The following is a 16,450-nucleotide window of genomic DNA, read 5'->3' as shown; positions in this document are numbered from 1 at the left end:
ACAGCGGAGGGCGGGCCGGGGCTCGGGGGCCGGGGAAGGGGGGGGGGGGCGGACGGAGATCCGGGTCCTGACTGCAGCTTCCTCCCCGTGGAGCCGCATTTCCAGGCACCTCCGCAGCCCTAGCCCCAGCGCGCCGAGCCGTTCCCGGCCGTGCCGCCTGGAGGCGCGGAGCCCGCCGGGCTCGCCCAGCCCTGCAGCTCCGGCCGGGGCGGAGGCCGCCGGACCGCGGAGATGCGGGGCGGGGGCAGGGCGCGGGGTAGGTGACTTTATCCCGCCTCTGTTTCCCTGCCCCGGGGAGCAATGACATCACGCGGCCTTCTCCAGGCGCCGACACAAAGAGCGGCGCGGAGAGGCCGCTGCGGGGGGACCCGGCGGCCGCCGCTGCCGCCCCGGGCCCTGGGGCCCCGCCGGCCAGGCCCGCCGCCCGCGGCCCGCGCCCTTCCTGCTCCTCCTCCGCCGCCGCCGCCTCGGTCGCCGCCGCCCGCGCCGCCCGCGCCCCCAGCGCGCCGCTGAGCCCGCGCCGGGCCGCTCCGGCCCCATTCCCATGCGGGCGGCGCGGGCCCTGGGAGGGGCGCCCGCAGCCAGCCGCGCAGCATGCACTGGGGGGTTGGCTTTGCCTCGTCCAGGCCGTGCGTGGTGGATCTGAGCTGGAACCAGAGCGTCTCCTTCTTCGGCTGGTGGGCCGGGTCCGAGGAGCCCTTCTCCTTTTATGGGGACATCATCGCTTTCCCTTTGCAGGATTACGGTGGGATCATGGCAGGGCTGGGCTCCGATCCCTGGTGGAAGAAAACACTTTACTTGACCGGGGGAGCTTTGCTGGCCGCAGCTGCGTATCTGCTCCACGAACTCCTGGTCATTAGGTGAGCCGGAGAGAGGGCCCCGCGCAGGGGCGCCGAGAGGGGCACCTGGCCAGGGCAGGGCTGGCGCGAGGGGGGACCGTGCCAGCCTCTCGGTCACGCCGTGCAAATGCCCAAGAATCCTGCCCTTACCTTTCCTTAGAGGCAGTCTGTGGTCACCTGGCCTGAGGGGCAGTTTCGAGTTGACAGGAGAATTAAACTGGTAGTGGGAGGGGAAAACATTTGTGTCCCAGTCCTTTGGTGCTAAAGAGCAAAAATTCTCCGGGTTGTTGTGGAGCAAGAGTCTATTAGGGAATGCCCTTAGTAAGATCCTAAGTGCAATGTTTGCAACAATAGAATGAGGCCTGGAAAAAAAAAAAAAAAAAAAAAAAAAAAAAGAAAGAAGAATGAGGCCTGGTAGAGATACTAAGTTACACTTTCATGAAATGCCTTATTTGTTTGTAGGTAATAATGCCGGGATATTAACCACTAACCTTATCTTTTACATAAAGGTTAGTTCTTCACTATCCCTCCCCAAATTTCAACATCATCAAAAAGCTGCAATTGCAAAAGCTCCAGAGACCTCTGGGTCCCCGTGAAAGAGGCATGGTCAAGTAGGGTGCTGTGCAGTTTTGACGCAGCCTTAACCTGGTTATCGGCTGCTCAGGTGTTTTCAAGCTAAGCACCATCGTGCGGTTTCAATGCCATTGGTGTGCGAGCAGTGGGAGATCCGAGGACGGGACTAGCACATGGGCGTGCTTGACAAGAACACGGGAGTCACCCAGTGCCGTAAGCAGTGGCATAGGCTGCCTGCCGCAGAATGTTTACAGGACTGACTTGGAAATGCCAGAAAAGGGAGGCCCCTACTGTTGGTACATCCAGAAAGACCTGAGATCTTTGTTTGAGTAGGGTAATGCCATAGGCTCCTAGGATGGGCCTTTGGCTCACTGATAACATCAATTTATGATTAAAATTTCCATGCGTTGGAGCCATATGACCCTGGGAGATGACCAGAAGTGGGCAGTTTTCAATAGCTCAGAATATCCCTGTTGGCCAGTATTTTTTAAGTAGTGACAAATGTGTTCCACACTGCCTTTTTCCAGGGGGGGATCCTACACAATAGCTTATAAACAAAGACAGTGATCCGTGACCTTTAACAGGCCTGCAGGGATTCCAGGACATTGTGACAGGCTAACTTAGGTATTTTGAATATTTCTAGTCTCTTGAGAGGGTGGGAAATCATCTAGGTCTGAGGAAATGTACTGGCTTTCACTATTATTTAGCCATAATTGAGAAGTTTTATTTTAAGCTTATTATGTACCCTGAATTCTCTCACTTAGAAGGTGGCTTGAATCATCTAGTCGAAACACATAAAGATTTTTAAAGTGAATTTCTCTAGATCATTTCTTATTTTTGCTAGTTTTAGAACTTGATTTCAAGTTAGATTTCAAGCTGTATGAAAAAACCAAAACATCTGTACAGTACTTTAAATGGTAACCCAGTTGTTTCTCAATTATATTCCAGTCCAGAACCTTTTCAGGATCCAGAACCATGTGGCTTCTCACCAGTTTAACACTTTGTGGAGGGGGTGAAGGCACGGCTTCATAGGACCAGGTCTAAACCTTGCTTAAATGACCTTGCAGAAATAGCAAGGAGCCCAGAGCTCATCCAGGGAACAGGCCACACCCTGGCAGGTGTGGTCTCTGGACACAGAAGAGCCCTCTGCCCACAGATGTGTCCTTCCCCACTTAGCATACTACTTGGATACTTCTTTAGATTGGGACGTTTTTAATCCTTAGTTTATTCACTTTTGTTTCTTGATGGATGTCTAAAGCCTGGGTAGGAAATATGTTATAATGGAGTAGAAAACCCTGTTATAAGGCAAATAATAAAAATGGCTGCCCACTTTTGATCCCTTAGTAGGGACTCTGTATAGAAGTGCTTTACTTGCATTTATTCCTCTCAACTGTGGTTGGATGCTTGATTCCCATTTCTTAGAGAAGGCATTTACAACTGAGGGAGGGAGGTTAAACCACTTGCCCAAAATCACACAGCAAGAGTAGTAGGATCCAGACCTGGGAATGTGTGTGTGCGGAGTCTGCATTTTTTCCCGTTGCCTCCTAGAAAGTACCAATGACAACATAAGCCTGGCTGGAGGGAGACGAAGAGAAACGTAAAGAATTGGGGCATGGCCCAGGGAAGACAGGCCTGTGGCAGGGACCTGAGTTTTTGACAGCCTCTAGGGACACAGAAAGACAGGGAGAAAGACTGAACAAGTTCTGGGACTGTAAGTCAGAGGTGACATGACAGAGACTTCCATTTAGGGCGAAATCTCAGTGTCAGGTGTCTCTGTAGTTTAGGCAAAACAAAACAATCCAGAATCTGCAGGATGGAAAACACACCTTGAAATGATTACAGTGTCTGAGGTCACGGACAATGGTAAAGTCGTTACCACTCGACTTGGATTTTCTGGGGGAGAGACTTAACCTGAGTGTGTGGCCATGTGTCTAGCGTGTAAAGGAAAGTTGACTGGTGAGAATTACTTAGGAAGTTTCATTAAGGAGTATAACCAAAGGAGGTATTTTGAATTTTATGCCTGCTTTTCCCATGGCAGTATTTTTAACCAAATATTGTCTCAACCCTCTACTTTACTTCCCCTGAGTGGTGACAGCCTAGCAGCTATCTTAAATTCAATCCATTTGAGAATGTGTGGTTTGTAAATTGAATGACTAAATGATTGTGTTGTTGGTAGATCTTTTGCACTTTGGGCCCTTGGGCTCAACCTGTCCTAGAGAATTTAGGGACTCAGAGCAGCCCCCAGGTCAACCAACATCTGACCTCCATAAACCAACAGCTGGTCAGCCGTACACAGAGGCATGGTCATCCATGATATCCGTCATGATGGGAGTAGAGGCTAGTCTTGCTGTTCTGTACGTGCTCTCTTATATAACCCTCATTATAAAGCCACTTTGGAAAGTACAGCTGTCCAGGTATTTTAAAAAATACCTGCTCCTCTGATTCTTCTGCGTTAGAGAGTAGTTTCTGATGTGTGGAAGGAGGGCTCTGGAGCCAGAGTAGGTCCACATTCACTTTGCTTATTTTAACCATGTAACCTTGGAGATGAGAAGAAGCTTCTTGGCTACTTGGTTTTCTCATCTGTAAAATGGGGGTAATCATAGTAGCCTGCCTTATGGAGTTGGTTGAGTTAGCACGTGTGAATTGCTTCGAACAGTTTGACATGGAAGTGAGCATGCAATAAAAGTTGGCCATCATTGGCTATCAAAACTTCCTTCCGTAAGTTCCAGGCTTGAGTGGTCTGAGTCAAACTGGCTGTTTTGATAGAATTACTTGAGACATTGCCCATTTCAGTGGTGTTGAAGGGGCTTAAGGGCTTGGGATCTGGAGCTAATAATGACCTGATCTTACAGTGATACTCCTTGGACAAGTTATTTAACCTCTCTGAGCTTCAGTTTCCTTATCTACTGTATAGTATAATACACTGAATTCAAACTATAACAATATCCATGCTATGGTGTTACTTCAGAATGAAATAATATGCATCATGTATACAAAGTCATTGGCATATGCTTGTCACATCCATTCTTAATATGATATGGCCCAAGTTAACCATTAGAATTAGGTATTTCTGGCCAGCAGAGCAGAAGATTTTACATTTATCTCCTCTCTTTCCAGTTCTTAAATTTTTGTCTGGCTACTTTACATGAAAATACCACTCTGTGACTTGAATTATTGGACTGGACAAAATCAGTTAATTGTCAAATCTAGTTTGTGCTCTCTGGGAACAGTCTAAGACGCTTCTTAATTTTAATATCTGACCTCCCCAACATTTCATCTGAATGAAAGTCTTTGTTTTATATAGCAAATATTGCCGGAAAACAGCAAATATTTGTGTTCTTTTGACTTGAGCAGTGTTTTCCAAGTGAGTCATTCTGAACTCTTTAAGTGGAATGGGCGCTCTGGTGGTAAACTTCTCCGAAAGAGTTGGTTTTACTGAACGCAGATACCTCAGGAGGTGAGCTCCATAGGCTGATGATACAAAGAGCTTGCCCTTGCTTGGGTGGAAGTAGGTTAAACTGGGAGTGATGTGAGGGAACCAGAGGCTCAGGGAAGGCCTAGGGGAAGAGTGAGGTCTATTTGACTGGGAAGTGGTTGGGTCGAGCTAAAGACGGGGAATTGCAAATGGTTCCTGAGGGTGGTGTAGGAGCGAAGCTGTGGGGGATGATGAGATAGTGTAGTTTAAGGGGATAAGACCGTATCTCTGAATGAGAATAGATTTCTACCATTCTTACACGCTGCTGGATAGCTCCACAAATATTTACTGATTTTTAAAATTTAATCCTCATGCTAATTGATGCAGAATTGGTACTGCCCTCACTTTCTGTGGGTGAGAGGAAGAGAGGCCTAGGATAACGTGGCCAGTAAGAAGCAGGGCTTGGATGTGACCCCAGGTATCCACACTTGGAATCTAGCATTTTCTCTATTATACGGTGTCCACTGAAAAGCTGCACCAGGGAAATGCTCCCACCCAAAAAAGTAGCCAAGGGAAAGCTAGACGTGTGGCTGAGAGAGAAGAAAGAGGAGAGGCAGGGTATTAAATTATATGCTGTGTGTCTAGAGTGGGGACCCTGGGAAGCTAGAGAAGATGAAAGAGAGCCCAGAAGCCAGCTTCCTTGGTATCACACAGATGAAAGGCCAGGTGAGGGCACACATGGTTTGGAAGGGGGACCAGAATATTCAGGGTCTCAGATTCCCTGCAGTCTTGGTTCCTAGCAGAGTAAAACTGTGCTGTTATTCCTGGGTTCTAGGGACAATTTCATGGTACAGTCCAGGGGTCAAGAACGTAGACTCTGCTTTCCTGGTTCGGTCCAGGGTATGCCATTTACTAGCAAGGTGACCTTGGGCAAGGCAATCCTCTCTGCCTCAGTTTCCTCATCTATCACCCATGATAAGAGTAGTAGCTTCCTCATAAAGTTATTGTGAAGATTAAATGAAATAATACCTGTGATGCCCTTAGAACAATGCCCGACACCCAGGAAGCACACACTGTCATTTTTATCCCTTCAGCTTGTGCCTGGCCACCAAGCATAGCCCGCTGGAGAAGGGTGGGCCTGTATTACAAAGTACTCTTCCTGCCCCCATGGGCTATAGTTAGCCGAGGGAGGTTGATACATAGCTACTCTCTAAGCCCTTGGGGTCACCGTGATCGTTTGTAAGGTTGTCTCGTGTTTTGGCTAAGCCTCCACTCTGCTCCTGGGTGAGGTGAGCCCCCGTGACAAACAGATCTGCTTGTTCATGGAGGAGCTACAACCCACCAGGGACCTCCGGGGAACTCAGGGAATTGAATGTGTAACACGTGGATTGTTCTTTATTTCTGTTTTGGTTTTGGCAGGAAACAGCAAGAGATTGACTCCAAAGATGCTATTATTTTGCATCAGTTTGCAAGACCTAACAATGGTGTCCCCAGTTTGTCTCCTTTCTGTTTGAAAATGGAAACTTACTTAAGGATGGCTGACTTACCCTACCAGGTACTTGTGTACAAACGTGTCTTATTCTCACGACAGTAACATCAGAGGGGGAGTTCCTCATCTCACACGGTGGGAAGGGCTTGCTCTTGGTGGCCGAGGGGTGGGTATGAAATTAGCAGTGCCTGGTCCTTAGCAGCTACTTAGGAGAGCCTGGATTCTAGGGTCTGTTGGTTTTTACATCCAGTTTAATGGGGGATCCAAAGGGTATGGACTTTTGTAAGTTTCAGGGTCATGGTATTTTTTTCCTGACATAGATTAGGCCTTGGTTAAGCTTGGATAGGCCTCCTGGGCAGCTATTAATAAAGGTGGGGTACCATTGCTCCATGTGGTTTTTTCCTTGAGATTTCTGTTTGATAGCATTATATTTTGTCTCTCATGAATCCTAGGGGCCAGAGCACCTGGCAGGCCACCAGGGAGCTAGCTGTAGATTTTGTGAGAGCTTTTCCACAGTGCTCCATGTTCTGTTTGGGTGGCTTTCAGGGAAACATTCGCTCATTTCGGCACTCAAGAATGAACAGAGGCATGTATTTAACAGTATCCATTCTTCTGTGAGCTGTGTCTCACAAATTTGGCAGGTTGTGTTTTCATTGTTACTCAGTTCTATGTATTTTTTTAAAAAAATTTTCCCTTCTCTTTCTTTTTCACCTGATATCTAGCTATATATACAAGTTTGTAAAGCTTTGATTTTTGTTATTGTTTTTTAATTTTGTGATCAGAGCAGACAGTCTCTGTGATATTGAGTCCTTGAAATTTACTGAGGCTTTAGCCTAGAGTGTGGCTAGTTTTTATGAATGTTGAAAATCATTCCATATTCTCCGTTTGGGTGAAGAGCTCTCTAGATTTACTTGCTTGAGCGTTTGTTTAGTGGATTATTTAGCTCTTGTATATTTCTGCTTATTTTTTGTTTGCCTGTTCTAGCAGTTTCTGAAAGGAGTAGGTTTAAATATCCACGGGTATTTGTTGATTTATCTTTTCTTCCTGCCATCCTCTCAGTTCTTGCTTTGTTTTTTTTTTTTTTTTTTTTTTAAAGATTGTATTTATTTGACAGAGAGACACAGCGAGAGAGGGAACACAAACAGGGGGAGTGGGAGAGGGAGAAGCAGGCTTCCCGCTGAGCAGGGAGCCTGATGCAGGGCTCGATCCCAGGACCGCAGGATCATGACCTGAGCCAAAGGCAGACGCTTAATGACTGAGCCACTCAGGCACCCTCAGTTCTTGCTTTATGTAAGAGATCATAATGGTTAGGTAGATATAATGTGAAAGGTCATATTTATACTCTTTTGTTTCTTCTCCCAGTATATATAGCACATGGCTGTGTCCCCTGCTTTTTTTTTACTTCTTGAATTTTTATATTGTCAGATATTGAGATTGATTCTCCAGCTCTCTTTTGGTTCATATTTGCTTGGGATACCCTTCTCCATCCTCTTTCTCTTTTCTTTGTGTGTATCTGTCTCTCACAGGCAATGTATTACTTGTAGCCAATCTAAGAGTCCTTAATTGCTGCGTTTTTTCATTTACACTTGTAATTATTGTTTAACTAAGTTATCTCTAACATCTTTATTTATTTATTTATTTATTTTTTCCTAACATCTTAATATTTTTTCTCATATTATATTGGTTTTTAAATTTTTTTCTCGTTTCCTGCTTTCTAATGGATAGATAAAAAGAAACTTTCTTATCATTTAAAACAAATTCTGTTTTTGTTGTTATAGCCGTTGCTCTTAAGATCCAAATTGGAGTTTATTTATCCCTATTATCATTTCTCAAATGCCGTCTTAGTCCTCTGATAATACAAGGATCTTACAGGTTCATGTGAACCTTGGGTCTTTCTTTTCCCAGCCCTGATCCCAAGTGTGTTGTTGTTGTCTAATGTTTTTAATTCTGGAATTTTGGAAATCCTTTCCTTTTTTTTCCTGGTTCTTTTTTAGGCAACAAAGCTTACTAAGTTTTTGACCAGCCTTATTTCCCATGTATCTTCTCCTCCTTGATTATTTATCCTTATATTTGAGCACTTTCGTGATGCCCACTTTCAGATTGAGCCTTTATGCAGCAAACCGCCAGTGGCTTTGCATGCCTGAGGACGTCTTTCTTTTGCCCTCACGTTTGAGATGTCTGCGTTCAAAGTTCTTTGCCTTTAGAGCTTTTTTTTTTTTTAAGATTTTATTTATTTATTTGACAGAGGGAGAGAGACAGTGAGAGAGGGAACACAAGCAGGGGCAGGGGGAGAGGGAGAAGCAGGCTTCCCGCCGAGCAGGGAGCCCGATGTGGGACTCGATCCCAGGACCCTGGGATCATGACCTGAGCCGAAGGCAGACGCTTAACCATCTGAGCCACCCAGGCGCCTCCCTTCAGGGCTTTAAGAATATCACTGCCTTGTCTTTCTGCGTCGGTATTGCAGACGCAGAAAAATCTGATGTTAGCCAGATCTTTTGCTCTCTCTTTCTTTCTGGAAGCTTTTAGAATTTGCATTTAATCTCAATATACTTAAATTTCACTATGATGTGCCTTGGTGTGGGTCTTTATGTATCTTGTTTGGTCCTTTCTAAACTCTTGTAGTATGAAATCTTGAATCTTTTTTTTAATTCTGGGGAATTATTAATTTTCTCCAAATACTTCCTTTTCTTTTTTATTTGTTTTAGCCTTCTTCCTTCTTTTTTTTTTTTTTTTAAGATTTTATTTATTTATTTGAGACAGAGAGAATGAGAGGGAGGAGGGTCAGAGGGAGAAGCAGACTCCCTGCCAAGCAGGGAGCCCGATGCGGGACTCGATCCCGGGACTCCAGGATCATGACCTGAGCCGAAGGCAGTCACTTAACCAACTGAGCCACCCAGGCGCCCAGCCTTCTTCCTTCTTGTCCCCTATTATCCGGATGCTGAAATCTCTGCTTTTATTTTCTCTATATCTGAATATATTCCTTCATTCTTTTCTTCCTCCTTCTAGCTGAATCCGTCTTCCTGACATTCCGTCGCATCTCTCTGTCCTCTTCTTATGCCCATCAAGCTGCTTGTCTATTGTGTTCAACTTCTGTATTTTTCTTCTTAATAGTTCTCCGTGATTTGTATTACAATTTCTTCTTTTACACCTTAGAGGATCTCTGTTATGCTAATTAAAATTGGTCTGTCCCCATAATCCTGCTTCATGGTGTAAACATTCCGTCTGATGAGGTTGTACACGTCTCGTATCGACTTTGGTTTGAGATTTCCTTTTGCCAGAGATGTCCACTTCCCTGCCTGGGGGTTTGTACGGGGCAAGGGCCAGAGCTTACGCTACAGGTTGGTGCCTCTGAGGGCATGTAAGAAAAGTAAGAGGTGAGCCCAGGCACCCCCAAACCACTATGGTCCCTCTGGTTTGCTGCCCCTCTCCAAGTGGCTCCGACTGGTCAGGGCTTCACCTGTAAGCTCTGACAAAGTGGCAGCAACGGGAGGAGGGGTCTCCCTTGCTTGTAACAGAGCAGCTGGGCCAAGCTCTTGGCTGCCCGGATGTTAACCCTGCAGCTCCCGGTGCCCCCCGGCTTGTGGTTTCTGAGCCAGTTTCTCTGCAGAAGAGGGGATGGGGCGGCAGTGACCCTCCTAAGGCAGTGCTGGGATGAGATGAGTGACAGCCTCTTGGCTCGGTGAGTGCTATTATGGAGGCGCCACTGGGGAAAACGATGGAGTGGTACCTAACGGACTGTGGGTGCAGGGCTCTGGGAGGGCACGGCATGTTTGGGGACCAGAAGGGGGTTGTTTGGGACTGGGAACTGGAATGCAAGGGCTGAGTCTGGAGAGAGGAACACAGCTATTATTTAGAACTTTCTAAGCCAGGAATAGAGGAGAAAACAGCACTGAAGACAGACAAAGCTTGAAGCATCTAGATACAGTGGGTCAGATCGGAAAGGTCATTGTTGAGCTTGGTGTTGGCAGCCAGCGCTGGAAGATACGTGTCACCGAGGAGCTCCAGCAGCTGCCTGTCTCTGTGTCATCATCACTCTTGACCCAGTCCTGACAGTTAGCTTGACAGCTTTGGGGCAGTTAGGGCGCCGGGACTGAATTTTGTGCTCTGTAGTCTCTGAGGGCTTTCTAGATCTCTTGCGCCCCCTCCCCTTGATGAAGCGATCGCGCTGGTTGCAGGGGCCAGCCCAGCTGCCACGCTGTGCTGCCCTGTCCCCTCTTGCCTGCAAGCCTGCCAGTCTTGCCAATCCTGCCTTTACCAGCAGCCCAGTTGCAGAGCAGCTGATTTTAGTGCGTGTGACTGGAGCTGCGGGACACACGTCTCACTAGGAGCCTGAAGCTGGTGCAGAGGCCTTGGGGGAGGTGACCACTTACCCCCTTGCAGAATTATTATTTCTTGTTTGGTACATATAATATATCTCTCTATAATGTATATATTTTAAAAGAAAGGTGTAGGCGTGATTTTTCTTCTGTGAGGTCTCTGTGAAAAATAAATGGAGGGGGTGTTCAGCTCAGGGCAGAGATTTGTAAGAAAAAAATGGTTCTGTGGTTTAGAAGGCTGCTCTGTGCCTGCCACGGGTGCCTCGGGACCTGGGTGCCCTCAGTGAGGGTTTGGGTTGATGCAGGTGGCACCTGGGAAGTGCTGGGTAGGGGTGGGGGATGCATCCCCTGTGCTCAGCGGTACTGAGGCATTTTGTCGGAGATCCAGAGAGCTCTACGCTCTGCCCCTTCTTTGCCCTGTGCCTTGAAAAAGAAAATTTTAGGGCACCTGGGTGGCTCAGATGGTTAAGCGTCTGCCTTCGGCTCAGGTCATGGTCCCGGGGTCCTGGGATCGAGTCCCACATTGGGCTCCCTGCTCAGCGGGGAGCCTGCTTCTCCCTCTGCTTCTCTATCTCTGTCTCTTATGAATAAATAAATAAAATCTTTAAAAAAAAAAAAGAAAATTTTAAAATGCCATATTCCTAAGAGCACGACTTTATATTTGAAGTTTTTTTTTTTTTTTTACGTTTTAACAAAAGAGAGACTGGAATAAATATTTGATGACCATTAGTAGAAACTAAAAGGCTTTTGTTTTTTTTTTAAACCCTGATCAATGGGTCACAGTTACTATCTTTCCATCTTTTTAAAATCAGAATACACATATTAGGTCAATTTTGAAAACTTTTCATTTTGTAATAATTGTAGATTCATAGGAAGTTGCAGAAAAGGTACAGGGAGGTCCTGCAGATATGGTTAATTTTTTTTCAAAACGAAAATATCTTTATCTTTTTTTTCTGATTACATATAGATGATGTATGGTCCTTATAAGAATTTCAAACAATACCCAGAGTGTAAGTGGGAAGTGAAAGTCACCTGGCATCTTACTAGCTAGAGATTGCCATCACTAACACTCTGGGCCACCCTTCCATACATTTCTCCAGACACACACAAAGATGCCTACATCGTTTGCCGTAACTGGTTGTATTAAGAAGCCTGTATTTCACACAATAACTTTTTTTAAATATGAGAAAGAAAAAGAAAGAAAATGGCTCATTTGGAACTCTACTCTGGCTTTCAGCCCCCTTTTTTTTTTTTAAGATTTTATTTATTTGAGAGAGAGAGAGAGAGCACTAGAGAGAGAGAGAGCGCTAGTATGAATGAGGGGCAGAGGGAGAGGGAGAAGCAGACTCCCCGCTGAGCGGGGAGCCCGCCCTGGGGCTCGATCCCAGGACGTGGAGATCATGACCTGAGCCGAAAGCCGAAAGCCGACGCTTAACTGACTGAGCCACCCAGGCACCCCCAGCCCTAACTTTTGATTGTTCTATTTATTTGCTGATCTTGTCTGTCCCCCACCCCCGCCCCGTCTTTTTGTGTTAAAATTTTCTAAGCTACAGACAAGTTAAAAGTCTAGCACTGTGAATACCCATATGCCCTTCACCTAAATTCATCAATTATTGCCTTTTTTGTTTTATTTCTCTTTATATAAACCATCGTGGACAATTTTTTATGAACCATTTGAAAGTAAGCTGCAGAAATCATGACATTTCACCCGTTAACACTTCAGTATGCATCTCCAAAAAATAAGGACATTTTTTTTTTCTACAAAACTACAACACATAGTTGTAAAGGGAAGTGCTCCGTTTTTTCCTTTTTATATGGGAGAAAACCCAGTTTTCCCTATTGTGTGTTTCTTTCCTGTGAATCTCCTTTACTACTAACATAAAACACTTCATTTCTGACACTTCTGGTCACCAAATGTGTGGACGTTTTCCTCCACACCAGGCAACTCTCTGTGACACAATCTGGGTGTCCTGTAATTTAATTCAATTCTGACACTCTCTACCCAGAGACAGTGTCATATCCCACAGGTTAAGGGCTCAGTCCCACGGACTGTATCCTTCCCCCTCTACAGAATTCAGGGAAGCACTTACGTTTACCAGTTCATTAAAAATACATTAAAAGATACAAATGAGCAACCAAATGAAGTGATACGTAGGGTGAGGTCTGGGAGGCTCCGAGTGCGGAAGCTTCTGTTCCTGTGGAATTGGGGTGTGTCACCCTCCCCGTATGGATGTATCTGCCCATCTGGAAGCTCTCTGAACCCCATACTTTTGGGATTTTTATGGAGGCTTCCTCGCATAGGCATGATCAAGTATTAAGTCCATTTCCAGCCCCTCTCCTCTTTCTGGAGGATGAAGGAGGGGGGCAGGGTTGAAAATTCCTGGCTGCTAATCAAGGTTTGGTCTTTCTGGTGACCAGCCACCACTCAGGAACCATCCAAGGAGCCCACGCAGAGTCACCTCATTAAGACAGAAGATGCTCCTAGTGCTCTTATCACTTAGGAATTTTTATAAGGCTTTTAGGGGCTCTGTGTTGGGAACTGGGGGCAGAGACCAACATATGTATTTCTTATTATTTCATAACAGTGGATGCATGGATTTTTTTTCCCCAATGTGTTCTAATCCACAAAAGTTGCTCAAATTATCTGAAATGTAGCCAGTGGGAGACCTTTCAAGATGGCTCCAGGGACGCAGTGAATGTAATGGATGTATATAAGCTGAAAAGTGAGGGGACCATGGTTAGTGTAGCAAGTCAGCGTCCCAAGACTTTGGGATTACTTTTTTAAAAAATTTATTATTGTTATGTTAATCAGCATACATTATTACATCATTAGTTTTTGATGCAGTGTTCCATGATTCATTGTTTGTGCATAACACCCAGTGCTCCATGCAGAATGTGCCCTCTTTAATACCCATCACCAGCCTAACCCATCCTCCCACCCCCCTCCCCTCTAGAACCCTCAGTTTGTTTTTCAGAGTCCATCGTCTCTCATGGTTCTTCTGGGATTACTTTTAAGGTCTCACATTCTCCATTTCAGAATGGTGATGGTGATGTTAATACTTCTGATGAAGGCACCTGTCAAACACTTCATGTGCATTTTCTCACTTACTCCTGCAACTGTTGTTATCCCCATTCTGTAGATGAGGAAATTGAGGCCCAGGAAAGATTAAGGGAGACCCAGGGAGGACCAGGGCCACACTGAATAAATGATGGAATGAGATTTTTAAACTCAAAGCCTATGGCTTTCACTGCTATGCTAATAATATAGTGTAAGTGTAGATTCTCTCCTAGGGCAAACTTGCAGGGGGAACTTCAGCTCGGGAAAAATATAGAGGATTTACCTCTTCATGTTTCTTCTCAAAACTACTTTCAGAAACTACCCTCAGTGGGCCAGTCAGACTCCAATTGCTTAAATAAAACAGGCCAGGAGTTCTTGAATATATTTAAGGAAGTTAAGGAAAATTAAGTATTATTTTTAAAAGATATGTTTTTATTTTAACACTAATATAACCAATTCTGAAAAATTGAAGTTCCTGGAAAGATCATCTGCATCTCATACTCTTGCCAATTACTTTAAACATTTTTGTGTTTCTCTTTTTAGTATTTTTTGAATTCTAATTTTTAATTAGATTTGATCATAGTGTCTCTAAAGTGTTGTCTCCTATTTTTTTATCTAGCAAGCAAGCAGTTGATCTTTTTTATTTTTATTTTTATTGGAGTATAGTAGACATGCAATGTTATGTTAGTTTCAGGTGCACAACAATGATTTGACAATTATATACATTACAAAGTACTCACCACAATAAGTGTAGTTACCATCTGTCACCATACAAAGTTATTACAATATTATTGACTATATTTCCCATACTGTACTTTTCATCCCTATGATCTTATAACTGGAAGTTTGTACTTCTTGATCCCCTTCACCTATTTTGCCTAACTCCTACATCCCTTCCCTCTGACACCCACCAGTTTGTTTTCTGTATTAATGAGTCTGTTTTTGGTTTGTTTGTTTGTTTTTTTTAGATTCTACATATAATATTCCACATATAAAGCATATGGTATTTGTCTTTTCTGTCTGATTTATTTCACTTAGCATAATACCCTCTAGGTCTATCCATATTGTTGCAAATGGCAAAATTTCATTCTTTTTTATGGCTGAGTAATATTCCATTCTATCTATCTATCTATCTATCTATCTATCTATCTATCTATCCATCCATCCATCCATCCATCCATCCATCCATCCATCCATTCATCCATCTATCCATCCCACATCTTATTTATGCGTTCGCTTATTGATGGACATTTGTGTTGCTTCTGTACCTTGGCTATTATAAATAATGCTGCAGTAAACATAGGGGTGCATATATCTTTTCAAATTAGTGTTTTGTTTTCTTTGGGTAAACACCTAGTAGTGGAATCACTGGATTGTATGGTGTTTCTGTTTTTAATTTTTTAAAAAGATTTATTTATTATTTATTTGAAAGAGAGAGAGTGCACACAGGGGGAGGGGCAGAGGGAGAGAAAAACTCAAGCAGACTCTGCACAGAGCACGAAGCCCAGTGCGGGGCTTGATTACAGGACCCTGAGATCACTACCTGAGCCAAAACCAAGAGTCAGACACATAACTAACTGCACCACCCAGGCGCCCCTCTTTTTAATTTTTTGAGGAACCTCCATACTGTTTTCCATAGTGGTTGCACCAATTAAGTTTCCCACCAACAGTGCATGAGGGTTTCCTTTTCCCTACATTCTTGCCAATGCCTGTTATTTCTTGACTTTTTGATACTATTCTGGCTAGTGTGAGGTAATATCTCGTGGTGGTTTTGATTTGCATTTCCCTAATGATTAGTGACATTGAACATCTTTTCATGCATCTGTTGGCTATCTAAATCTTCTTTGGAAAAATGCCTGTCCTGGTCCTCTGACCTTTTAGAAATCAGATTATTATTATTATTCTTTTTTTAGTATTGAGTTGTAGGAGTTCTTTATAAATTTTGGACATTAACTCCTTATTGAATATATCATTTGCAAATATTTTTTCCCTTTTGGTAGATAGCCCTTTTGTTTTGTTGATGGTTTCCTTTGTTGTGCAAAAGCTTTTTAGTTTAGTCCCAGTTGTTTATTTTTGCTTTTGTTTCTCTTGCTTGAGGAAACAGATCCAGAAAAATATTGTTAAGGCTGATGTCCAAGAGATTACTGCCTACATTTTCTTTTAAAAGTTTTATGGTCTCAGAGTGCCTGGGTGGCTTAGTCGTTAAATGTCTGCCTTCGGCTCAGGTCATGATCCTGGAGTCCCAGGATTGAGTTCCACATTGGGCTCCCTGCTTGGCAGAGAATCTGCTTCTCACTCTGACCCTCCCTACTCTCATGCTCTCTTTCTCAAATAAATAAATAAATCTTTAAAAAAAAAAAGTTTTATGGTCTCAGGTCTTAGATTTAGGTATTTAATCTATTTTGAGTTTATTTTTGTGTGTAGTGTAAGTTGTCCAGTTTCATTCTTTTGCATGTAGCTCTCTAGGTTTCCCAGTACCATTTACTGAAGAGACTTTTTTTCCATTGTATATTTTTGCCTCCTTTCTCATAGATTAATTGACCATATAAGCATGGGTTTATTTCTGGTCACTCTATTCTGTTCCATTGATCAATGTGTCTGTTTTTATGCCAGTACCCATACTGTTTTGATTACTGTACCTTTGTAGTATAGTTTGAAATCAGGGAGTGTGATGCCTTCAGCTTCGTTCTTCTTTCCCAAGATTGCTTTAGCTATTCGGGGTCTTTTATAGTTCTATACAAATTAGGATAATTCATTCCA

General features: G+C 44.1%; 1 protein-coding gene across 9 annotated transcripts in view; it reads left to right on the top strand.

Moving 5' to 3' along the window:
* The window catches only part of FAXC (failed axon connections homolog, metaxin like GST domain containing), a 91,512-nt gene that overhangs the window by 14,789 nt on the left and 60,273 nt on the right, over nucleotides 1–16,450 (top strand). For 3 of the 9 annotated variants that reach the window (XR_006789328.3, XR_010413706.1, XM_045867258.3), the window contains exons 1-2: nucleotides 47–860; nucleotides 6,247–6,382. Coding sequence is in view for 7 of the 9 variants with exons in the window: in XM_045867258.3 (XP_045723214.1) it covers nucleotides 595–860; nucleotides 6,247–6,382 (402 nt within the window). In the remaining 2 variants the exon portion in view is untranslated. Of the gene's footprint in view, nucleotides 1–36; nucleotides 861–6,246; nucleotides 6,383–16,450 lie in introns of those variants that run through there. The other 6 variants (XM_064597899.1, XM_064597901.1, XM_054505474.2 and 3 more) reach the window with 5 other exon arrangements.

Source organism: Mirounga angustirostris, unplaced genomic scaffold (assembly GCF_029215605.1).
Source record: "Mirounga angustirostris isolate CCGP_5_RB_7025 unplaced genomic scaffold, mMirAng1.0.hap1 SCAF_8, whole genome shotgun sequence".
NCBI lineage: Eukaryota > Metazoa > Chordata > Mammalia > Carnivora > Phocidae > Mirounga > Mirounga angustirostris.
This window is presented reverse-complemented; position numbering and strand designations above follow the sequence as displayed.